This window comes from Mus caroli, unplaced genomic scaffold (assembly GCF_978045245.1).
Source record: "Mus caroli unplaced genomic scaffold, Mus_caroli_1 scaffold_11, whole genome shotgun sequence".
In the NCBI taxonomy this organism is placed as follows: Eukaryota; Metazoa; Chordata; class Mammalia; order Rodentia; family Muridae; genus Mus; species Mus caroli.
In genome coordinates this window covers 109,038,020-109,062,385 of record NW_028227266.1, presented here as the reverse complement: position 1 = coordinate 109,062,385, position 24,366 = coordinate 109,038,020, and the positions used below count along the sequence as shown (strand labels likewise).

Genomic DNA, 24,366 nt, shown 5'->3' with positions numbered 1-24,366 from the left:
TGTGGTTTTTTAAAAAAGTTTTATTATTACAGTCAGGAGACAACAGTTCAGAGTCAGCTATTGCCTCCAGTCTAGGTCCAAAGAGTTGCTATTCCCCTGTGCCCCACCTTGGGATGGGGGAAAGGGAGTAGCGTACTTGACCTGCCTTCAGTCCAGTTTCTCCAGCACAGAGGGCACATACACTAGGCTGAGCTCACTGCCAAAGTTGCAGACAATGGCAGCATTGTCCAGCACCAAAATCTGCCGGGCAGGCTGGGCTTCACTGTTCTTGCCCAAGTAGACTGTCTGTAACAGGTCCCCATAGTTTAGGTCCCAAAAGGAGACACAGCCCTGGCCGCCGGTCACCAGAAGGTTATCTGAGATGACACCCAAGCTTGCACCACAGCCCAGGTCCTGCAGGCAAAGCCAGGAGAGGTCTTCAATGTTGGGGGTGTTCAATCCCCCAAACACCAACACCTGTACCCCGCCTCCTCACCTGCTGAATGGAATACAGCTTGATGCCTGTGCTGCGGTCCCAGATATTGATGAAGTCATCCAGGCCACTACTAATGACACAGGAAGTGGTACAAGTGAGGGAGGTAACATCTCCACGGTGAGCAAATGTTTGGCTGACCCGGCTGCCTGTTAGTACATCCCACAGGCAGATGGCTCCATCTTGTCCTCCACTGGCCAGTACCATGGTCTGGGAAAAGAGGCCCAAAGGAACTTGGTCACAGTGTAATGTGGCTTTATCAACAAAAGTGTCCCCATCCCATTACTGTTCCAGGAGCCAAATCCCACAGCCCCACCACAGGTCCCTTACCTGATCAATGTACACAGCTGTGATTGCCCCTGAGTGGCCCTTCAGCGTAAAGAGGCAACACGAGTCATCCAGTCGGAAGACCTAGGACAGAGAGCATAGGCTCTGGGTTTGGGGACTTTCCAAGGTCTGTGTTTTAGCTAGGAATGCTTTCCACCATTGCTCTAAGACTCCTGTAGCTTGGTCCCTCCTCCTCCTCCTCACCCCCTTTCCAGCTCACCAGTATCCAGAGATAAACAATACACACTCTTAGAGTATGGTCTTGGCTCCCTGTCACCAGTCGCCCGGCAGCGGCTCTCAGGGCTGTGATGGGCTTCTGGTGTGCACAGGGAACTGTGTGGGTCCGATGACAGGTCACTGTGTTGCTGCTGCTGTACACAGATGAGGAAGGAGAACTGCCTCGCCCTGGGGTCCCTAAGGAGACAAGCACAGTGAGGAGAATCTTAAAAAGGCATTTTGCAGGCATATTCCCCCACCCACATACATAATGCCTTGCGGGCCTCAGGCCCACTAACCTCTGAACTGCAGGGGGCTGAGGGAAGTGTGGGTCTCCAAGGAAAAGAAATCAAGGGAACCATTAAGCCGAGCAGCTACGATCCTAGAAGAGAAGGATGGGAAAGACTATGTAGCTTGGAGGGATGCACAAAGTGCCATAAGAAGATGCTCAAGCTGAGGGGCCCAGTTACCGCTCAGCCTCTAAGCCTTGCCTTTCTGTAAAATGGAGCTTAACAGTCCCCACCTCAAAGTGGTTGTAAATGTTAAATGAGCTAATAATTCATAATGCGGTAGCTGGTGAGTGTCATCCACACTTGTAAATCAATATAAACCCAGGGCTGCAGAGATGGCTCAGCACTTCTCAGAGCATCTGCTCTTGTAGAGGAGCTGGTTTCAGTTCCCAGCGCCTACATGGCAACTCTCAATCTCCTGGAACTCCAGTTCCAGGGAATCTGATGCCCTTTGCTGACCTCCATAGGCACCAGGCTCATGGTGCACACTTACACACACAGGAAAAAGAGCAATAAGATAAACCTAAAAAGACAGCACATGGAGGGAAGTCTCCTCTGGAGCTTTCAGTCAGAACTGGGTCAGTTCTGAGGAAGGGAAAAGGTCAACTTGAACCTGCTAAGTATATAGTCTACTTGTGTCCTTTATCCACATAAGATTTTCTTTGTTCCCAAGAATTCTTAGGTACAAGCTGCAGACACAGGCAGGAATCTTTGCCAGTGGCTCCTACAATCACAAATCTGGTGCATCCTGAAATCTTGTCCCAGCAAAAGGCAGTGCATATCACGTTCATCAAAAAGGCTTATCTGGAATTCTATGATGCATGGTCGTCAGGGACTTTGAAGGTTAGAGATGTGGGCACTTCCTAAAGCTGGAGAACAAGCAGTAGGGAAGGATTCCCAACACACTCAGACGTGATAGGCTAGCCTGGGGGAAGAATGGAGTCCCAGTGGTGGCAGGAAGAGATGGCAGCAGATAAAATGGAGAGAGCCAGAGTTCCCCAATACCTCCTCCCCTGACCCCTAGCAAAGGCCCCCTTCTAGCTGGGATGGTGAAGCCAACTGCCAGGAACCCGTGGACGAGCCATCATGGAGTAGGCAGGTAGACTGAGCTTGTAAATGCAGTTACGGCCAAAGCTCCGGAATGAGGATTCCTCTTCTCCAACTAGAGTTGGTGTGCAGAAGCCCACGATGGTAGGAGGGGCAAGCAGCAGAGGGACAGGAGGACAGAGCAAGCAAACAGACTTCTAACAAGAAAGATGTTCTGAACCCAGTTGTACAACATTCATGTGATCCTAACCCTTGAGAGGCTGAGGCAAGAGGATTGCTTTAAGATCAGTCTAGGCTATAAAGTGAGTTTCTGGGCAATTGAGGAGGACCCAAATGAGGGCTGGAGAGATGGTCCAGAGGTTACGAGCACTGCTGGCTCTTCCAAAGCACCCAGGTTCAATTCACAGCACCCACATGGCAGCTCACAACTGTCTACAGAGCCCTGCCCAACACACCCTCGTCTAGAATTTATAGCACCAGACTCACATGTAGTGCACAGACATGTAAAAGTAAGCAAAATACCTATTTAAAAAACAAAAACCCTGAACATGTGACAAAAGGAAAAGAAAAAGAAAAAATATAGCATCCAAACCGAAACCTCATTAAAAAAAAAAAAAACAACCGTTCTGCCAACATATTTTCTGCAGATGAAGAGTGATACTGCCAGAGGGGTCAGTATTCACCATCCAGTGAGAGACACTGCCTTAGACGGATAGAACGAAAACAGTGTGCTCTGCGTTAGCCTATGCCTGGCCCCTACTACAAAGACACCTTTTTAAGGTGAACCACCATATCACCAGAGACTGAATAAATATAGGTCAAACCCCACACCAAGCAAAGAGGCCTCAAGCCTCGCTCGGAGAGCGGTCTGACCCTCACAGGTTGGGTGAACATGGGGCTGAGGCAAGCAGCCAGATAACTCACCTCCTGTCCAAGAAGACAAGGGCTGTGATGCCTGAGGAGATCTCCTCATTGCTGCAGCAGAGCACCCCCTCAATGGCGTCCCACACCTGTGGAAACAGAGGCTGTGAGCACCCACTCCCCGTGGGAACCCCCCAACTCTGTGTGGGCAGCCACTCGGCCCACCTCCAGCCGGCCGCTGCTCCGCCCAACCACGATGAGATTGCCTTGCAACTCTAAGCTCCAGATGGAACCCGCTGTGCTGGGGGTCCAGGCCAGAGGAGGGGAGCCCTTCTCGGGTGCAGTCCCCTCTTCTTGAGAGGCCTGGGGCAAGGGAGGTCCAGGGGAGGGTGGGCGCAGGGCCGGCATGCGCACAGCAGCCAGGCCTTCCTCCTGGTACACACGCTGCACCAGGCGGCTGAAGTCATAACCCGAGTCTCTAGAGCGGCCACAGCCCACCCGGTGCCGAGGCTCGGGCTGAGTGGGCTCTGGGGGCAGCTGCACCGAGAAGTTGGTGTCGATTAAGCAGGTGAGGTCGGGCTGGTCCCCAAAGAGAGAAGGCGTTGGAGGCCCTCGAGGGCGTCGTCGCAGCGGAGGGCTGTCCCCAGGTTCTTCCGGGCTAGCCTTGCCTCCATCTGACAGCCTTTCCCAGTTCTCCTGAGTCTCAAAAGCTCCACCTCCGCAGCTATCCCGGCGTGGCCTGGCCAGGTCAAGGAGCACACAAGTCTGAGCTGAGGGCGGAGCCTGCTAGAGCAGGCAAAGGCGGGGCCAACCCACACTTACCCCGGGCGCGGGATCCGCGTGAGGCAGTCCCCGGTCTGGGCGTCCCACACGCAGACTTGGCCTGCCAGGCAGCAGCTCACTAGTAGCATCCCATCGCTAGCCAGACACTCGATGTCCTGCGTGAGGGTGCTATGTTGACAAGGGCCAAGGCCGCGACAACCTGCTGCTGTCCGCTGATTCCCACCCCACTCACCATGAGGTGACCTCGCAGCACCAGCGGCACTATCTCCGTCTCGGGCGGTGCGTAGCCGTAGTCATCGCAGGGCAGCTCCCCGCGCCTCCGCCTGCCGGGGCCACCACCCGGCTGCCCATAATTACGTGGGCAGAGCACCCGGTAGAGGCAGAGCAGCAGCAGCACCAGGACGATGCCCGCTGCTAGGCCAAGCGCGGCCACCCTGTGCGGGGCAGCAAAAGCATGAGCAGGGTGTACCCCAACCCCGGCTCCACCCCGACCCACTTCTTGCCTCACTGAGGGAGGTCTTACTTGTACAAGGTAATGTCACCATGGGTCTGTGTTCCACCTGGTCCCTTAGATCCGGACTCCCAGAGGCCAGCGGGCAAAGGCTCTGGTGGGGCCCAGGCACTGCGACCATCCTGAGGGTGTCGCCCCTCCAGAGCCTCCCGTGGATTCAGGTGTAGTGTGACAGGGATGACAGGCAGCAGGCTGATGTACCTGTGAGTAGGCAGGGATGCCCCATCTCGGTGGGGATGCCCTCCTAGTGGAGACTCACTGCCTGCAGTCCCCTCCCAAAGCAGCTCTGGCACCCCAATCTCGCTACTTTCCAACATGGCACCCTGGCACCCATCAGCGCATCTCATTCTGCCAAGGGGAAGAGAGGCAAGCACCCTTTCACTCCTGAGAACAAGGACTCGGGCCACCCTCCCAGTATATCTGCTGGGAGCACTGGTTCCTGTATCACTGCCCCCATAAACTGGTTTCAACTATTTCAAACTCAATGCAGAATTCGCACTAGTTTTCTCTCACCTAGTGGAGAAGGAGATGCTCTGGGGATAGTGAGCTGACACCAAAAAAGAGGGCAGTTGGCACAGCTCAGCTTACCTTTTGGCCAGTGTGATGTTGTAGTAGTTGAAGAGTGTGGGCCAGTGGCGGAAGGACAATTTCCTCCACAGCTCCTCATCCTCGGGCCCCCAAGTTACCTCTGGGGCTCGGCTGTCATGGACACCCTCTGCTGGACCAGCATGCTCAGGCAGCTCACCTGGCAATGTCTGGTTCTCTGGCAGTTTAGGAGCATCAGGTGGGAAGATGGAGAATGCAGGGTCCGGGTGGCTGGCAGGCAGCACTCCGCTAGGCACAGGCATGGGGCCCAGGGAACCCTCACCCAGTGGGCTCTGCTCTGTCACCTGGGCAGCAAGGTAGGTGCGCAGCCCTGCCGGGTCTGTGTATACCAGGATGCCAATCCAGACAACGGTACCAGCCTGCAGTGGGGTGTCGGGTGCTCAGTAGGGCCTTGTAGGCAATGGGCAGCCCCAGGCCCCAGCAGTCTTGTCTCACACACTGGAAGGACCTGGATGTGCAGGTAGGACATGGCCCCCAATCTGTACTCCCTTTTACTCCCCCAAGTCCTCTCACTACCACCTGCCAACATCTGAACCAGAGGCCTGGTTCCCTTTCCATGGCTAAGAACTGGGTTTTCAAGGCCAGAAACCACTGGAACCCCTTTAATTTGACAGAACTTCCCAACCTCTTCTTCGCTGGGCCCAGAAAGCTGATACTATTCCCTGCTCAGCTTGGCCAGAGGGCCCAGGTGCCTAAGCTACTGCAAACCTTCTCAAGGGCCTCAGTTCACCCCCACCCTCTCCGTTAGCTGCCACCTCAGCAGCCAGCACACCCCACTGCTCTCTGCTGCTACACGGAGGCTGATTAGCCAGGAAAACATTGACCACACAAAGTGGCTTTATCCTGGAGAGTCCCTGTCCTGGTCCCTCTAGAGACAGCTCATCCCCTGCTGATCCTGGCACTGCTTCCCCAACAGGCAGGCCAGGAGTTCCTGGTCAGAGAGCTCAGGAAGGCCCTGCAGTGCCACCCCTGGGGTTTGAGTGCTGCCCCTTGCAAGGCAGAGCAAGCTGACAGGTACCATGATGAGGCGCTGGGCCAGGCGAGTACGGGCCAGGAAGTAGATGACACGCAGCCTTTTGGGAAGCCGCAGGTTTCGGAAGGAAGATGGTTGCAATGTGATGGTGTGTGGCGTGGATGGCCGTACAGCCTGCTGTCTCTCATATCGTGCTGGCCTCCCCACAGGCTTGGCTGAGGGCAGGCAGGATTCAGGGGGCAGCCGCTTGTTCAGGTCTGCTAGCTGTTGAGTGCACAGAGATCAGGCCCCAAGTTGCTCCGAGGCTGCCTCTGCTTGGGGCCATGCTCGCTCACTCAGAGACCTTCTGAACAAAGTCAGCACCAAGCAGACAGATTCAGCCTCTCTTACCTCCATCCGGCGAATGTCGATCGACAGGACGGTGGTGAAGAACAGCATCTGGAGGAAGAAGTCAGACACCAGGCCCACAACAGCAAAGAGGCAGAACTCCTGCAGTGAACACACAAGAGGCATGGTGGCTGCGAGCGTGGCTCTCAGCCTGGGAGGCACAGGCCCCAGAATTGGCATAGCACAGCAATGGCAAAGGAAAACATTCTTCTGCTACTGGTCTGGAAACTGGGAGCTGACTGGTATGGTCAGGACAGCAGGGCATCAGGACAGAGCCTTTCTCCACAAGTCCTAACTTGCTCATGTGCTTGTCTGCCAGTTACCACAGAAAGAAGGGAAATTCTGCCCTAACATAGGGAAGGGGTGGCTTGCATCCTAGGCCTAGTTAAGGGCCAGAACTTGCTGGAAGTTAGGTCTTCTTCCCCTGCCCTGGTCTGAGATCTCTGGTACAGCAACATGGAACCTATCAAAGGCTTGCATGAGATGACAGGATCCCTCCACACACACCCACGAGTACACACACACACACGCACACCCCATATGGCTGCTAGGAGGTGAAGCCAGCCCTGGAGTATTACCTGGATAGCGGGCACGAGGGTGAAGTAGCCAATGAGGATGATGCCCAGCTCGGTCGCCGCATTCTTCATGATGGACCAGCTCTCACTACTCAAGCCTGCATGGGGAAACCAAAAACTGAGGGGTGGCGAGCTGGCCTGCTTTACACATCTATACCCGACCATGGCATTCTCGGAAGGACAGAGCATGAGAGGGGGTCCGGAATTTGGCCAGCCATCCCACCCAATGGGCAGACTCTAGGGAGACACCACCATGTGCAGTGACTACAGAGGAAGGGTGGGGTGTGGCAGAACAAGGGAGAACCAGGGCAATGAGATGAGAAGACCCAAGGAGAAAGCCCAGGGCTTTCTTCTTAGCTACAGCCATATCCACTCCCGACCAGCAGAGCAATGGCCGAGCTAACAGACTCCTTCTCATGCTGCCCTCAGGATTATGTGGCCATAACAAGTCTGCATTTACACACAAGACTCTGCCTCATCGCTTCATAACCCCACACCCAGGGCAGAGTCTAACAGCACATAAGTTCATTGGAGGACGGTGGAATGAATGCAGTCAGCTCTGCTTACTGTCACAGACACAGGCCTAGGATAAAGTGTCTCAAGAGACGGATTTCCCCTTAGCAGGGCATGGTGGCACATACCTTTTTTTCTAGCACTCAGGAGGTAAGGATAGATGGATCTCTATGAGTTTGAGGCCAGCCTGGTCTACATGGCAAGCTCCAAGCCAACCAAGGCTGCACAGTGAGAGACTCTGTTGTAGGGCTGTGCGGGTGCATATGTATGCAAGTGTGTGTAGAGGTCACATCGGTATCATTCTGCAGGAACCTTGTATTTTGAGACAGTCTCTCATTGGCCCAAGGCTCACCGATTAGGTTAGGCCAGCTAAGGGTCCACCTATCTGTCTCTCTAATATTGGGATTACAACGGTGCTGCACTGTGCCTGGACTTTAAATGGGTCTGGAGATTGAACTCAGGTCCTCACGTTTGTGCACTCCACTGACTGAGCTATCACCACAGCCCTAAAAGATACAGTTTGAGGGCTCCTTACCTCCTTGGGCCTAAATATACGAGGAAAAGGCCATCACCCCAGTATTACCTTGTGCAATCCGAAGCTTCACCTCGAGGTCCACTGGAGTTGATACCACTGACTTGGTGAGCACCAACACGTTCTCTAGCCCAATAACGACCACCAGGTATGGGAATATCTCACTGGGGAGCAGAAGAAAAGACAGAAGGAATGGTGGCACGATGGGGTCTAATACAGGCTTAGTTCTTACCAGGCTTGAGCCCTGAGGAAGCTGTGGGGCTTCCAGCTTATAATAGAAGCTGCCAAGGGGCTTCTGTGGCACAGGGAAGAAACCCTCTCTAATGCACCTTCATCCAACAAGGCACCTTGTAAACCCAGGTTTGGCCCTTAGGCAGATTCCAAAGCTTTGCTAAGGGCCAGCTACTGTCTCTTGTCTCTTCTACCCAGTAGAGAAGGGGAACTAAAAGCAGCCTACTAGAGAACATCAGTGCCCCACTACCAGACCCCAGCTTTCTTGACCCTTCCACACTAGACTCCAATGGCTGATGAAATGACCATGGGCTCCATATTTGTCACTCCAGGCCGAGATAATTCATCTAAATGGGAGGGACAGCCGCAGCCTACACCTTTACTGAGAAGCTATCTCTGAGAGGAGTAACTGTCCCCTTGGGCACCTGGCTGCTGGCTGAGCCTTATCCATGTACCTGAAGCTCTCAAAGTGGCTCAGAAAAGGAATCAGGCAGTCCAGGACACGGAACCCAGCAGGAGCCATACAAAGTAGCTTTTCTACACAGCTGCTGACTGCTGCCCTAGGCCTTGGGTCTGATATCTAGCACTGGGGGCAAAGTGGTTTTTCCTATGTCTGCCTGAGAAGTCAAGGTCAGGGACAGACGGGCCAGGCGATTAGGAACACAGGCAGGCTGGGCAGCCTCAGAGCCCAAAGCCTGAGGACAGACACAGGCAAGGCTTCTGCACTAAGATTGCCTAGGAATGAGGGGAGAGGAGGTTAGTGTGGGAGGAAGTGAGCTCATGTCCCCACACACCGGCCACAGGGCTCCACACTTACTCCATTGCGTCTTTAAATCTTTTTTTTTTTAACTTTCACTATATTCATGTATGTATGTATGTATGTACGCACGCATGCACACATGTATTGCACGCACACGTGTATCACGTGCACGATGCATGTGGAGATCAACAGACAACCTGTGGGAGCTGGTTCTCTCCTTTCTCTTCCATCACAGATTCTAGGGACTGAACTCAAGCCATCAGGCTTGGCAGGACATGCCTTACTCACTGAACCACCCTGCCAGTCCCCCTTAAGAGTGAGGAAGACACATAAGTTTCTTTATTGTGCACCTCCCTGGACACAAGCCCTGGGAGAGCAGTGTGCAGGCTGAGGAGACAATTCAGTAGTTAAAAGTGCTTGCTGCTAAAAAAAAAAAACCAACCAAACAAACAAACAAAAACTTATAGGCCAGGCAGTGGTGGCGCACGCCTTTAATCCCACTTGGGAGGCAGAGGCAGGTGGATTTCTGAGTTTGAGGCCAGCCTGATCTACAGAGTGAGTTCCAGGACAGCCAGGGCTACACAGAGAAACCCTGTCTCGAAAAACCAACAACAACAAAAAAACCAAACAACAAAAAAAAGTGCTTGCTGCTCTTACAGAGGACCCAAGTTCAGTTCCCAACACCTATACTGGGCAGCTCACAACCCCCATAGCCAGAGCTCTGGGGACACCTCTACTCATCTGCATAGTCTCCTATGCCCTAACATATTAAAAATAATAAAAATAAATCTAAAAAATTAGTGTTATTGTTTAAAATATAAATAACATCCATATATACATATATACCATACATATGCAAATATAAATATCTAAAAGCACTCAATGTGTATGTATACATATGTACAAACACATATATGCATATAACTATATGTTCTATATAAAGAAGACATGGCGCACACACACACACACACACACATATATATATATATATACATGATTAAAGAGGGAAAAATGTACTCTTCAATGTCAAAAATAATAAGGCAAAGACACTGCATAACAATAAACAACAATGGTCAACAGGGCCCAGATGTGCAAGGGGCTTGATGGCTCACTCTGGCCCTGGGAGACCTACCCGCCATTGAGTGTGGGCGTCAGGCCGAAGAGGGTGCAGAGCCCCACAGACATGAGCAGTGAGCTAAGTACTGTGACCACGGCTGCCAGGGCGAGGCCCCACTTGGACTTGACCATGTCGATCTTGCCTAAAGAGCAGAGAGGACACATCAGGGCAGTACCTCCCCCAGCCCCTGGGACCCTTCTTAACTGGGCTCCTAAGATAGAATGTGCCATCAGTCAAGGGAGGGAGAGGCAGGCCCTGCTTAACCGGAAGAAAAGGACAAGGAAACACTTCCAGTCTTAGGAACATAGCACACCTTGGGGGAGCTCTAACCCACAAAGTGTCTTCTCCTCAGAAGCCCCTGAGAATCTATAGGGGAAGGAATGAAGCCTTAGCTTTAGTGACCGCCAGATATGTTCTCGGCTCCAAGCCGTTTCTGACAGCGGGGAGGTGGGTGTCATGGAGCAGCTCATCTTGCGACCTACGTGTGGAGAAGTAGATGTAGGCAAACAGGATGATGTAGGTGGTCACGAGCGGGATGAGCTCAGCAATGCCAATCTCCTCTTTGAAGTGCACGTGGACCAGGTTCTCTGCTCGGAGGCTGCAGTTGGGGCTGGGGTGCAGCAGCATGAGCCGGGCACGTAGGCTGCTCAGAAACCTGTAGATAAAAGAGTCCCTGAAGGGGCCCCACAGGGTCTCCTCCCATCTGAGGTGTCTTAACATCTTTCTAGTCTCCACAGGTACCACAAGGATGATGAAGCTGCAGACCTCCTTTCCTGACCTATCACATGGTTCCAGGTGCCAGAGGCCCAGAAGAGCACAGCAGAGGTGCCTCAGGGGCTCCAGCCACTTGTGGAGAGCTGCCTGCAATGGCCTACTCAGAAGACAGAGGCTGCATGGATGGAGCTCAGTAGTCAGCTGAGGCCACCAGCCCAGGGCTTAGGAAGAAACCAGAAGAAAACACCAGGCTGAGAATTGTCAGACCTGCCTCAATTCCCTTGTTCTTAGTCAGGCCTGAGAGGCCACCCTCATTCAAATTATCAGATAAAATTCTTTGGTATAAAGAACACAAACAGTTCAATAGGAGGCCTGGGGCCATGCTGGTCAGAGAAGCAACTACTCAGGGCCACGTCTCCCGCAGAGTACGGGAACCTGAGCACCTTACTTGGCATGGTAGCGCTGGAAGACCAGGGTGATGGTGTAGGAGACCATCCTTTTCCTTGTGTAGAGGCTCACCCCACTGTACTTCCCAGGAACACCAAACAGCAAGTCTGTGGGCAGAACAAGCAAGCACCCACAAAGGAATAACAGTCACCGATATGGGGTGGCAACTGGGCTACCCAGAACCCCTTCTCTACCCTTATTCTTAGAATCGAGAGGCAGCCCCTGATATATTGGAGCACCCCGCTGAAGGAGAGACAGTGAGCACACAGATCTCTCTAGCTCCTGAGTGCTGAGGGTACCTTTGAGTGTGGCTGATGTCTGTAGAGTTTTGGGCTCATGCTGATGGATGGTCCCAATGATGTCAGGGTCGGCATGGAATCTCTCCCAGTCATTCTGCCAGAAGTTCCCAGGGGACAGCAGCAGGCAGCCATGTTCGGGAAGTAGGCTCCGGAGTTTTCTGAGGCCTGGCAGCAGGTCTGTCACCTGCAGGCAAACCTCCTCCAGGCTCTTGGTCCCTGAGCTAAGGAGAATATGGAGGAAGCTGCTGCTGTTTCTGCCAGCATAGGGCCAAGCCACTGCACTTATGGGGAATCATCAGTCATAGAGTTCCTAAATGCTTTCTCTCTCCCTGCTATCTCCAAAGAGCCTGGTGATAGGATGCTGAGGGAAATGCTTCCAAGTATTCAACAAGGAGACCATGCATCTATGCAGCCCTCAGAATGCACTGGAGTCCTAAAGCTGTCTCCTTCCTGGAAAGGCAAGCGTGTGAGAGCATGCAAACTCCCCCACTAAACACCTTAGACAGTTTTAGTAGGCAAGAGTGAGAGCAAAAAGATTTAGGGCTTTAGTTCACAAAATTCTCGTCAAAGTCATTAGCTGGCTAAAATCTGGTGGCAATAGACAGTCTGTTGAACCAGCATGTACCAGAAGGTAGCCCCAGGTAGAGCTTGCTAATCTCAACAGAGCACAGAGGCAGGCGCCATGGGTCAGCTATTGCTCAGCTACCTCCGGACCATCAGGCCCATTGACACTCACTCTGTGAGTTGTGAGGATGCAGTGTCAAAGGGCCCCCAAGGACACCGAGAACTGCAAAGCTGACTGATAATGTAACTCCCTTTGGTACTCGGAGTTGGGAGTCCCTGAGAGGAGTACCTGTCTCTCAGCACATGGTTCCGGATCTCTTCCACCAGTTGGAATGCTCGGGACAGAGGTGACCGGAACACATCGACTGCCAGAAGATTTCTGTGCCAGGGAGACACCGATGACTTCACAAATATCTGTTGGATGTACGCCACGGGGGCACCCACGTACTGTAGAAGAAATAGGACAGGGTAGAAAGGAAGCACTGAGCACGTGCTATAGGAAGACAGTAATGAGTTAGGTGTCGGGAAAGTATGTCCTATTCCCCACAAAGCTCAGATTCATCTTCTGTGTTTTCAGGAATAAAGCTATGTCCATTACAGCCCGACTGGTCCTTGGCCCATACTATTATAACAGAGTTTTGTGTCTGCAAGAGACATGTCTGGTCTATCATACTACCAAGCCTAAATCACTTCCTGTCTAGCCCTTTACCAGAGCATAGCTGCTAGCTACACCGACTACAAGCTCCAAGAGGTCTCAGTGATATATAGACACTGATCGACAGAGTTACTACTCTGTAGTGTGCTTAAAAAAATCAAGCCAAGTTTTTGGCTGGATATGATGATGCATGATATAATCTGAACAATTAAGAGGCAGAGGCAGGATCATCCCTGTCTGAGGACCAGCCTGGTTTAACCAGTGAGTTCCAGGCCAGCCAGGCTACACAGCTGTTTCAAAAACAACAAACACATTTTTCAAGCCTAGCTCTCCAACTCTATGGCATGAGAAGTGCTTCTGACTCCGGGGTACTGGTATCACACAGGTGCACCACCATGCCCAGCCCTCCACCGTGTTTCTATACAACATGTTGTTATCCCATTTGTCCTAGGCAGCTTTTTCCTTTGCCATCCCACCAACTCTGGGTAGCCCAGAGCTCCTGTGCTTTCATTCACCGGCGGATGCCTTTGCAGACACGCCATGTTGGCCTCCTCTGCAGACTCATTCCTCGTCTCACCTGGGCTCTCTGCTGGGTGGCTCTTGGGTCAGCCACCGACTTCCACGTGAACCTTCCCAGAAGGTGCTCCACATCCTTCAAGTTCTTTCTAAGTCTTAGCCCAGTCATTAAATACATCAAGTCATCATTTAATATGTGACTTCCAGTTCTCTCTTCTGGACATCAATATTCTCTTACAGGGGCAGCCATCCACAAGCCTTAGACCAGTTTGGAAACTTCTAGAAACAGACCCTGAAAATACTAATTCATCTTAAAAACACAGGAAACTGGAGGGGAGGGAGCCAGCAAAGGGTGTGTTGAGCAAGTGACCTCACAGTGCCTGAGCAAGTAGAGCGGAGGGACTCCATATTGCTCCTACAGACACTGGATAAGGGCTGCTCTGAGGATAGACGTTCTCCAGCACCACAGGCCACAGTACCAGAGATCCTCCGGGGAAGGAACAGCAAGGTTGGTAAGAAGGCAGGCACTAAAATGTAAGTGAAGATGAGGTGTGGCCAATCCCTTGTGCAGTGAGCCCGTTCTGTGGGGACGGGCTCCCTCCATAATCCTTCTTGGGCTGGTGAAGGCGCACACCTTTAGTCTCAGCACTCGGGAGGCAGAGGCAGGTGGGACCTGAGTTTGAAGCCAGCCTGGTCTAAAGAGTGAGTTCCAGCACAATCAGGGCTACAAAGTAAGACCCTATCTAGGAAAACTAAATAAGTAAGTTCCCTACCTGATGTTCAAGTGAGAAAGAGGTATGGACACAGATAGGAATGGTAGCCTACATGAGTGACAATGGATGCAGAAGTGTTCATAGAACTCAGATGTCCCCAAGCAAACAAAAGACCTTTCAGTAGAACAGAGGGAGACAATGGAAGGCAGCCTTCTAATTTGGCCCCCAGTAAGCCAGGCCTTCTTGGGCTCATGTTCTTGTGCAATCTCACCCCTTAAAAGAATGCTTAATCAACTGATTTGCTTCTGACACAAATCAAGCCAAAGTGATGCCATCTTTGAATTTAGGTTATAAACATTATAATAAATCTCTCCCATCTTTTGGTACCAACACCTGGTGAAACAAGACATCGTGTAAGCCATTCTAGAAAGGGCATTTAGCCAACTTTTAGAAAGGAATTAAGAAGTTTGCAAGAGGGCTGGAGTGATGGCTCAGCAGTTAAGAGCATCGACCGCTCTTCCAAAGGTGCTGAGTTCAAATCCCAGCAACCACATGGTGGCTCACAACCATCCGTAATGAGATCTGATGCCCTCTTCTGGTGTGTCTGAAGACAGCTACAGTGTACTTACATATAATAAATAAATCTTTAAAAAAAAAAAGTTTGCAAGAAACCTGCAACCAATTAGCCATGTGAATGCATGTGGAAGCAAATCCCCCCGAGTTGAATTCTGAGATTCCTGAAGCCTGGGCTGCAGTATTGTGAAAGACCCTCAACTAAATACCAAGGTAACAGAACCAAGGCAAGGAGAGCCCAGGCATGAGTCTGAGGTCACACACCAATGGGGAGCAGAGCCAGATTAAACCCACAGCTGCCTGACCCTGAGCTATCCCTTCCTGTATAGTCATCCAGCTCAGGAAATCTCAGACAATTTTGACTCCGGAGAAGCAGCCCAGCATAAGCAGTTTGGGAGAAGAGCTGAGATCCTGGGGAACAAAGGCATCTCTGCCTGCATCTTCTGTGTGTCCAGGCTCAGGCTGCCACCACAAACACTACATTGCTGGCTTAGAAGCCTGACATGGAACAAGCCTGTATGCCTCTGGGAACCTGCCAGATTGGTTCTTATAAAGGCCTGCTGAGGACTGGGGCCACAGCATCCCCAACTCCGTAAGTAGGCAGGTCCCAGTCACCAAGACAGCTGCTCCAGGGCTGGCATGCAAGTGCTGAGGCCCTCAGGCTTTTCTCCTTTTGAAGCCCATCTTCTATTTTGAATTTAGTTCTTCCTTCATAAGTAAGCAGAACAACCTAGATTCAAATTCTAGTACCACCCTCCCTGGCTTCAAGCCATGAATGAGACGAGGGCTCTCCCAATGGGAATAAACCACCCAGCCCAGAACGGGTCCCTGTGAAGGGCAGTCAAAATAACAGATGTGAACTGTTATGTTACAAACCTGGACGAACAGCTGAGGTGTCTATTTAACATACCAAAGAAGACCTGGCTGCCAGGATCTCCCAGAATCCCTCAGTCCCTACCTGTTACAGGGCATGGTTGGCATATGTTGCCCATTCCCCACTCCACAACTCCAGGGGCTGGGCTGCCATTTTGGTTACCTTTGCCCTCTTGGCTGCTGCACCTGCTTCCCTTCTTTTCCCTTCCCCTCCCCCTCCTCCTTTCCCCCAGGGTCACTCTGGACTCTGGCTAGTCTCTCCCTTTTATCTACACTAACCCTGCTCCTCCACAGTACCTAGGAGCAGTCACGTCCCTTCCTTCTGCTTCGCATTCATGAACTACCTAGAAGAGCATCAGGATGAGAGCATTATTCCCTGGAATGGTGAACACCAAGCTGGCATCCCAGGCAGTGTCATCTCAGCCTACTCGTCCCTACAAGCTCATTCAGATTGATCTCCTCACCACCATTTTTCCTGTGTCATTTGGGGACGGTGGGCATTTGAGACAGGGTTTCTCTCTGTAACAGAGGCCAGACTATCCTGGACTTGCTTTGTAGACCAATTGGCCTTGAACTCACAGAGATTCACAGCCTGCCTCTGCCTCCCAAGTGCTAGACTTAAAGATATGTGCTACCATACCAGGCCTGTGACATTCTTTTTTAAAAGCAAACAGTGTTTAAATGTATAAATGTTTTGTCTGCATGTACGTATGTGTATTGCTTATGTGCCTGATGACCAAGGAGGTCAGAAGTGGGCACTGGATGCCCTGGAACTGGAGTTTGGGATAGTTGTGACCATGTGGGCACTGAGATCCAAACCTAGGCCTCTGTGAGAGTGATAAGTGCTCTTACCTGCTGAGTCATCTCTCAAGTCCTTGAGTTAGTTCCTTTAAGGGAATGGCTTCCACAATTGGAGATTTGAACTCAAAAACCCAGAAACAACTTGGGCCACCAACTTTCTCACTCACAGTGCACAAAATAAGATAGTAGGCTCATTCACCATCTCTTAAATAATCCTGGTCTTTACCTACTCAACAAGAACCCTTTCTTGGGCATCTGTGGTGCATAAAACATTGGCATTTATGTAACCTTGAGTGACCATAAATTTACAGCACGGCAATATAAGCAGAGGCCCAGCAGAGTCCTCATGCGGAAGGCAGTTAGCACAGGGCCCTGAAGAAAGAACCATGGAGCCAAGGGCAGGCCTAAGGCCTGGGAGCACGCCTAGTGACCTTGCAAGCCGTCCAAGCATACAGACCTTTTTCTCCTCTCTGTTCAGGCCAGCCAGATCCAATATACAATGACAGCCACAATCATTTGCTGAATGCTAATGGTGGGCCAGGCATTGCACTAAGTCTGCATTCTCTCATTTAATCCTTAGGATAATGTGTAACACAGGCATAATTATCACCTTGTTTTAAATATGGAAACTCAGGCGCAAAAGTATACAGTCATTTGCCCAAGGCCACATGGGGAAATCAAAACCTCTGCTGTTCCTTTGTTTTTCTTTCTCTATAAGCACAGCCCTCTGCCCAGAAGGAACTATTCCGTGCCAGTCCTACAAAGCCATAGGTCATGCTACGTCTAATACAGAGTGGGCTGAACTCAGACCAAGGACCTGGTAAGATGACGAGACTCTGTAGTAGGGGCTGCTGGGAAACGTGTAGCTCTAGCTCCAGGGAGTCTGACACCTGCTTTGCACACATGCCCCTGCCTCTCTGCCTCTTCCTCTGCTTCCTGCCACAATGAGATGAATAGGCTCTTCCACCACACTCTGCTGCCGCCAAGATGTTATGCCTCATCTAAGACACAAAGCAACAGAGACATCTAAAGTGGGACTGAAGCTTCTAAAAATCATAGGCCATACCATGACACCAAAGGCTTCTCATAGCTTGTGACAGTTTCTCAGACTTTTCTTGGTTTTGGTGTGAGTGCTGGTCAGGTATTTTGGGGGGTGTCCCTCAGTTGAGATTGCCTGATGTTTTACTCAGTAGACTAGGGCTATCTATACATCTGGCAGACCCCAGAGGCAAATGCCATTCTTTCTACCCTCCATCACCTTCTTGAGGACTTGCCTGTCAAGTTCTCCACTGCACACGCCCTTCCCTGCCTGTGCTCTGTGGAAGGAAGTCTCTACACACACACACACACACACACACGTAAGGAAGAGAGAAGTCGGGTATTGTGGAACATGCCTTCCTCCAGTACTTGAGAGGCAGATGTAGAAGAATCAGGAGTTCAGCTACATAGCAGGTTGAGGCCAACCTAAGCAACATTAAACCTTGTCTCAAAAAAGAAAAAAAAAAAAAAGAAAGAAAAGAAAAGAAAGAAAGAAAGAAAAGAAAACGAAAAAAGAAAAAAGGGGGAATTATGAATTTTTCTGCCCAACGATTTGCTTACTAGCCCTATTTATTTTATTGAGTCAGTTAATTATGTGGATTTAGGATAAACTTCCAAGTATTTACCATTTATTTGAGAGTAGAAGCATATGCATATAAATCAATACTCCTTTATTGTGATACAAAAACTGTTCCAGCATTGACAATCGAAAATTCTTAGACCCCAACTTTTTTTTCCTTTTTTTTTTGAGACAGGGTTTCTGTGTGCAGACCCTGCTTGTATTGAAACTGACTCTACAGACCAGGGTGGCCTTGAACTCACAAGAATTCAGCCTGCTGCTGCCTTCCAAGCGCTGAGATTAAAGGTGTGTACTACCACTGTTTCTGTACTGCACTGCACACCAGCTCAGTCACATCCAAGATCAATGAAAAGTACCAGGGAAGCCCACTGAACCATCTCTCTACCCCACAAGCAGCTTCGGCTGGCTGCAGACCACTCATGCCGATGGTCAGAGGCAGAGGCCCGGTACACACAGGTGTGTCTTTCTCATCCACACCACCGTCATGCCGGGGTGTTACAATTCAGCAACAGGAGAGTCAAATGCCTAACTAGTTAGCTGGCAGTAACCAGAAAGGAAGTGGAAAGAAGGTGCTATCCTGTGGGAGGTAGAGAAGAGGAGCTCTGTCCCAAGCATGAAGGATAGGCACACTGTCCTTCCATGGTAGGTAAGATCCAAACATGAGCTGGCCGAGCTTCTGAGCTTCAAATAGCAAGTGCAGAAGTCACAGTGAGTGGGATACCAAGTCTCGGCCTTCAACTAGACTTTCTCATATCAATGCTCAGCTCAGAGCCCATCAACTGACAACAGTCCAGTCCAGTAGGGCTGAGGGAGCAACGAGTTCTAACCAGGTATTGACCCTTATAAATTAAGTAACTGGAGAACTTAAGTACTTTGGCCTTCAACTTTTCTTCTAGTTTAAAACAACAACAACAACAACTGTACTTTTAAAACCACCTGACTGGATTATGAAGATTGAAAAAAAATTCCTTACTGATCTGAGAAAGTTAGGCTCACTCCAGGGATGCTCTGGTCATGACTACCTAGGATCAAGGACTGGACGACCTGTCAGCTGGCCTCTGCACATGGTGTGTGAGTAGGCCGGGGATGAATCTGGGTCCAGCTGGTGACCCCTCGTTTCTCTAGGGAGCTCACACTTGTGCGCCATTGTTTTCTTTCAATAAAGGTTACTCATTAAGTGCACAACTAGACACTTGGGTGCCTTTGTCAAGTGGTGAGCACGTGAAGTCACTAGTCTGAAGCTGACCACTCTTGCTGTCACTTGCAGAGTCTGCCTCCACCAATCAGCTCTCTGCTTGGGCTCTCCTCAGTAACAACCCGAGCACCTACCCACTCTGGCTGCTCGCTGGGCTCTCCTTGTTTGTGGTCAGAGTCCGCAGGCGGGGGCGAGTAACCCTTCACAGGCGTGGAGAATTCCACAGGTCCCGTTCCAGGCAAGGGGAGCTTCAGCAGCGGGTAGCTGGGGAGAAGGAAAAGGAGAGAAAGAATAAGGACATCTGAGAGGCAGAGTCTATGAGATGGTGGTGACACGGGAGCCACTGCAATTCCAAGTGCATCCCCGCTGCCAGAACTGTGTGAAACCCCCATTTTATTTACCACAGAATTTCAGCGCTGAAATTCAGACATCATCAAGATCAGAATTTTCAAACATATTTTAGCCACAAAACCTACAAAGAAGCCCAACTAGTAGAACAGGCTGGCTGACCGTTTTCTGAGACTTTAGACAAGACGCTAAACACAAAGTCTTATCAATCAGACATAGGATTAAAAAAAAAAAAACAAAAAACTAGGGGAGAGGATACAGATTCTGGTTCTGACAGCTGAGGAACTGCTCTATTTAAAGGGACAAATCATAAAAGTTGTGAAAGACACCCTGAGGCTGGGGATCACTCAGCCCATGCTGAGCACAGGTTAATGGGTCCATCACACGTAAAGAAACTGGCCTCATGTCAGCAAGCTATGAAATACATGTGTATTTTATTTTGTTTCATCTTTCACTTAAATTTTTTTAATATTCAGAAATAAACTGTGTAAGAGGGAGGCAAATTTGAGGCCTTGTGAGGTGGTACCCTCAAAACAAGACGACAGACACAGAGGAAGTGACTTACATACAGCATGACACACACACGTTAGATGTACAGCTTTCATCCACGCTAACTCTGTAGCTAATCACCACCGAGATCAAGCTACAGAACGTGTCCAGAAGCTCAGAAGGCAGTCCCGGTCACAGCCGTCAACACAGACAGTTCGACGGCCGAGTCATTTTGCTTTTCTTTTGTTTTTGGTGCTGAGACTCGTATGTCTATCTATGTGTACGTTCTACCATGCGGGCCCCACATCCGTCCATTTGTTTATTTAGTGTGGGGTGCACCTCCCAGGCACGTGTTGGGGTCAGAGAGCAGCTTGCAGAAGCCGTTCTTTCATCCCTAGTGCTATGTGGAATCCGGGGATTGAGCTGTCAGGCTTAGCAGCAAACACTCTTTACCCACTGAGCCGTCTTGTCAGCCCAGCTTTGCCTATTTTTTAACTTAATATAAAATAAATTATCTATCCTATTTATGAACTTTATTGTAAATGGTTCGATATATATAAGTATCTGTTATAGTCCTATATGTTAGTACATGCAGAGCCTAATTCTTTGTTTTTGGTTTTTTTGAGACAGGGTTTCTCTGTGTAGCCCTGGCTGTCCTGGAACTCTCTGTGTAGACCAGGCTGGCTGCAAACTCAGAGATCAGCCTGCCTCTGCCTCCTGAGTGCTGGGATTAAAAGTGCATGCTACCAATGCCTAGCAGTGAAGCACATGGACACATATTAGAGACGGAGACGTAAGTCAGTGGTAGAGTCCTCGCCTAGCATCTCTAAGGCCTTGTGCTCATCTCCTAGCACTATAGTAAAATCCCTGACATAACAGGGACGTGGTATTCCACTGAATGAATATATTATTGTACACGTTGTATACTTCCCTGCCAAGGGACACTTGGCTGTTTCTAATTGACGTTATTGAAAATAAAGCTATGAACACTGGAGAGATGGCTCAACAGCCAGAATGTTTTCTGTTTTCCCAGAGGATCTGAGTTCAGTTCCTGGCACTTACTGGATCACATTCATCTGTAACTTCAACTCCAGGGGATTTTTCTGGCTTCCTTTGACACTTAAACATGTGGCAATCACTCATGCAAACATATAAAAATAAAAATTTTTTAAATAAGTGTAATAAGCATTTATGAACTAATTTTATTATTATATGTAAGTACACTGTAGCTGCCTTCAGACACACCAGAAGAGGATGTCAGATCCCATTACAGATGGCTGTGAGCCACCGTGTGGTTGCTGGGATTTGAACTCAGAACCTTCGGAAGAACAGTTGGTGCTCTTAACCACTGAGCCATCTCTCCAACCCAAAATTTAAAAATCTCAAATAAAAAAATCTAGACGTAATCTTGCTTACCACAGCTTCGAAGGAAAGAAGGAAGGAGACAAACTATGATTATTGATTATTTATTTTGAGAGTCAATCTTCCTACGAAGTCCAAGCTGGCCTTGAACCCACATCCTTTAGCCTTCCAGATGCTGGGATTTATAGGTGTGTAGTACCATGCCTGCATGGATGGGTGGTTTGGGTTGTTTCATGTGATGCTGATGTTGTCTGTAGTTCTTGAGTTTTGGTTTATACACATGTATTTCTCCATCTACTTTTAATTTTAGGCCATGTGGGCAGAACCTCAAGGGAGACGGTAAATAATATTTGAACTTCTTACATAAGTGCTAGAAATCATTTTTTAAAGATTTGTTTCTATTTTATGCACATGTGTACTTTGCCAGCATTTATGTCCATGTACCATATGCACAAAGTGCCTACAGAAGCCAGAAGAGGTCACTAGATTCCCTGGAACTGGAGTTACACATGGTAGCCATGTGGGTGTGGGAACCAAACCTTGACCTCTGGAAGAGCAGCGAGTTGTCCTAACTGCTGAGCCACATCTCCAGCCCCGCGCCAGGAACAAGTCTAAGCACTTAAAGTGTACACTAGCTGTATAAATACTACTCTGTAGGAGGCATTCTCCATAATAAAAATGGAAGTCTCCATTTATAGAGAAGACAACAATTAAGTTATCATTCAGCTACCAACCAATCCCAAACCAAGTCGTGGGCTTTAAAATAATACACTATTTAAATGGAACTATAAACAAAGACAATATGAAAGCATATTTGGGGGACTGAAGAGATGGCTCAGCGGTTAAGAGCACTGACTGCTCTTCCGAAGGTCCTGAGTTCAAATTCCAGCAACCACATGGTGGCTCACAACCATCTGTAATGAGATCTGATGCACTCTTGTGGTGTGTCTGAAGACAGCTCTACACACTTAGATATAATAATAAATAAATCTTTAGACCGGAACGAACGGGGTCAAACAGAGCGAGGAGAGGTCCTGAATTCAAATACCCAGCAACCACATGATGGCTCACAACCATCAGTACAGCTACAGTGTACTCATATACGTAAAATAAATAAATAGCCAGGCAGTGGCGGCACATGCCTTTAATCCCAGCACTTGGGAGGCAGAGGCAGGTGGATTTCTGAGTTTGAGGCCAGTCTGGTTTACAGAATGAGTTCTAGGACAGCCAGAGCTACACAGAGAAACCCTGTCTTGGAGAGAAAAAAAGAGAAAAGAAAAGAAAGAAAAGAAAAGAAAAATAAGTAAATAAATCTTTTTTAAAAAGGAAAGAAACAAAGCATATTTGGGGTTGCATGTGATACCATGTGCTTATAATCCCAGTACTTGGGAAGCAGTAAGATGCAAAAAGATCATAGCCAGCCTAGGCCACATAGTAAGTTCCAGGATGGCTTAGGATACATAGAATGACCTGGGTCAGAGACTGAGGAGAAGGAAAGCATCTTTGGGAGATGAAGGCCTGCCGCCCTCTCGAGCTGCTCTCCTACAGTCCAGGACATGTCTAACCCAGGGCTGTGCACCTGGCAAGAGTGAAGTTTCCTTGGTGGAGAAATCTGTACATTTGCTTCTGCCTCCTTTCTGGACATGGCTACCCGACTGCTCAGTGTCCTGGCAGCTGGGTCACCACTAACAGGCAACCAGCCTGGTTGTTTTCTCAGTAGTTATTCTTTCAACAAATATTTGAGCGTGAACTCAGGGCCAGACATTGTGCAAGGCCCAGAGATGCACAAGGCAGACAAGATCTCTGCTCTCAAAATTTACATTGCAGTTGGAGAGCAAAAACAGACCAGGTGGGCTTTAGCTGGCAGTGAGCAAGAGGGAGGGAGACTCATGCAGGAAGCAGGGAAGACCTCAAGCCACACCGGAGGGTTTATGTGCAGATTCAGAGCTAAGAATCAGGGCCAGGTTACTCCATGTTACTGACAACTTCCTGATAATTTGAGTTCTACATTCATCATTTGTGCCTGTCTGTCACCTAACTACCACAGTCCTTTAGGTCACCAATCTCATGGTCCACCCTTCCAGAGGCACCTTAGCCAGTCAGTCTGTCTGTCCATCTGCTAGCTTCTCTTGGGCACCCTGGCAGTTAGGATGCCTCGGTGCCTTGCCTCTCTGGCCTGAGCGATACATTTTATTATCTCCGGCGTGTTAAGCACATGCTCTGCTCCTGCCCATAGGTGCCCAGAAACAGGTTTTCCACACACTATGTCCTTTCAGCTCCAGGTATTTCCCTACAGTGTAGGGTGACAGGGCCACCCAGGGAAGAACTGAGACCCAAGAAAGACCTGCTAACAGTATATTGTATTTTGGTGTGTTGCAATTTTTTTTTCTGTATTTTTGAGATAGAGTTTCTCTGTGTAGCTCTGGCTGTCCTGGGATTCACTCTGTGGACCAGGCTGGCCTCAAACTCAGAGAGATCCACCTGCCACTCCCTCCCGAGTGCTGGGGTTAAAGGTGTGCACCAGCACCTCCAGGTATCTAGTAAGTTTTTAAGCCTCTGGTTTCGTTTGGCAGTGTGCTGTTATTTTATTTCCATCATCTCAAGGGATTCTTTAACTTCTCATTTCTTTGACTCGATGGCTTAATTTCTACAGATCTGTGAATGTTCCTGTTTTCTTTCTGTTGCTGATCTTATTCTGGCTTATTTCCACTGTAATCATGACAGGTGTACTCTAGCTGCTGGTGGAGTGCTCTGTTTATGTTTACTGCTCTAACAACTGTGTTGAACCTGTTTCCTTAGTGACCTTAGCTGGTTGCTGCTTTTTGAGGTTTTTTTGTTTATTTTGAGGTAAATTTCATGCAGCCTAGGCTGGCCTTGAATTTATTACACAGTTGAGGCTACCTTAAACTCTTTACCTTCTAAGTGTTGGGATTACAGGCATACACACGCCTGGCTCCTGTCTGGATGTCATATCCATTAGTGAAGTAGATTGAAATCA

At 49.5% G+C, this 24,366-nt stretch overlaps 1 protein-coding gene across 6 annotated transcripts in view; it reads right to left on the bottom strand.

Annotated features, from left to right (window-relative positions):
• Positions 1-24,366, bottom strand: part of Scap (SREBF chaperone) — a 48,806-nt gene continuing 24,440 nt past the window's right edge. For all 6 annotated transcript variants that reach the window (XM_029481422.2, XM_085828064.1, XM_021171333.2 and 3 more), the window contains 21 exons: positions 19,304-19,433; positions 12,515-12,672; positions 11,662-11,882; positions 11,364-11,469; positions 10,684-10,856; positions 10,217-10,343; positions 8,145-8,257; positions 7,052-7,146; positions 6,477-6,575; positions 6,132-6,350; positions 5,096-5,472; positions 4,520-4,708; positions 4,229-4,430; positions 4,036-4,151; positions 3,439-3,952; positions 3,277-3,362; positions 1,315-1,397; positions 1,047-1,213; positions 803-883; positions 476-682; positions 1-393 (listed from right to left, as the gene is read on the bottom strand). In XM_029481422.2, coding sequence (XP_029337282.1) covers positions 148-393; positions 476-682; positions 803-883; positions 1,047-1,213; positions 1,315-1,397; positions 3,277-3,362; positions 3,439-3,952; positions 4,036-4,151; positions 4,229-4,430; positions 4,520-4,708; positions 5,096-5,472; positions 6,132-6,350; positions 6,477-6,575; positions 7,052-7,146; positions 8,145-8,257; positions 10,217-10,343; positions 10,684-10,856; positions 11,364-11,469; positions 11,662-11,882; positions 12,515-12,672; positions 19,304-19,433 — 3,709 coding nt within the window. In that variant the 3' untranslated portion in view covers positions 1-147. The remainder of the gene's footprint in view (positions 394-475; positions 683-802; positions 884-1,046; positions 1,214-1,314; positions 1,398-3,276; positions 3,363-3,438; positions 3,953-4,035; positions 4,152-4,228; positions 4,431-4,519; positions 4,709-5,095; positions 5,473-6,131; positions 6,351-6,476; positions 6,576-7,051; positions 7,147-8,144; positions 8,258-10,216; positions 10,344-10,683; positions 10,857-11,363; positions 11,470-11,661; positions 11,883-12,514; positions 12,673-19,303; positions 19,434-24,366) is intronic.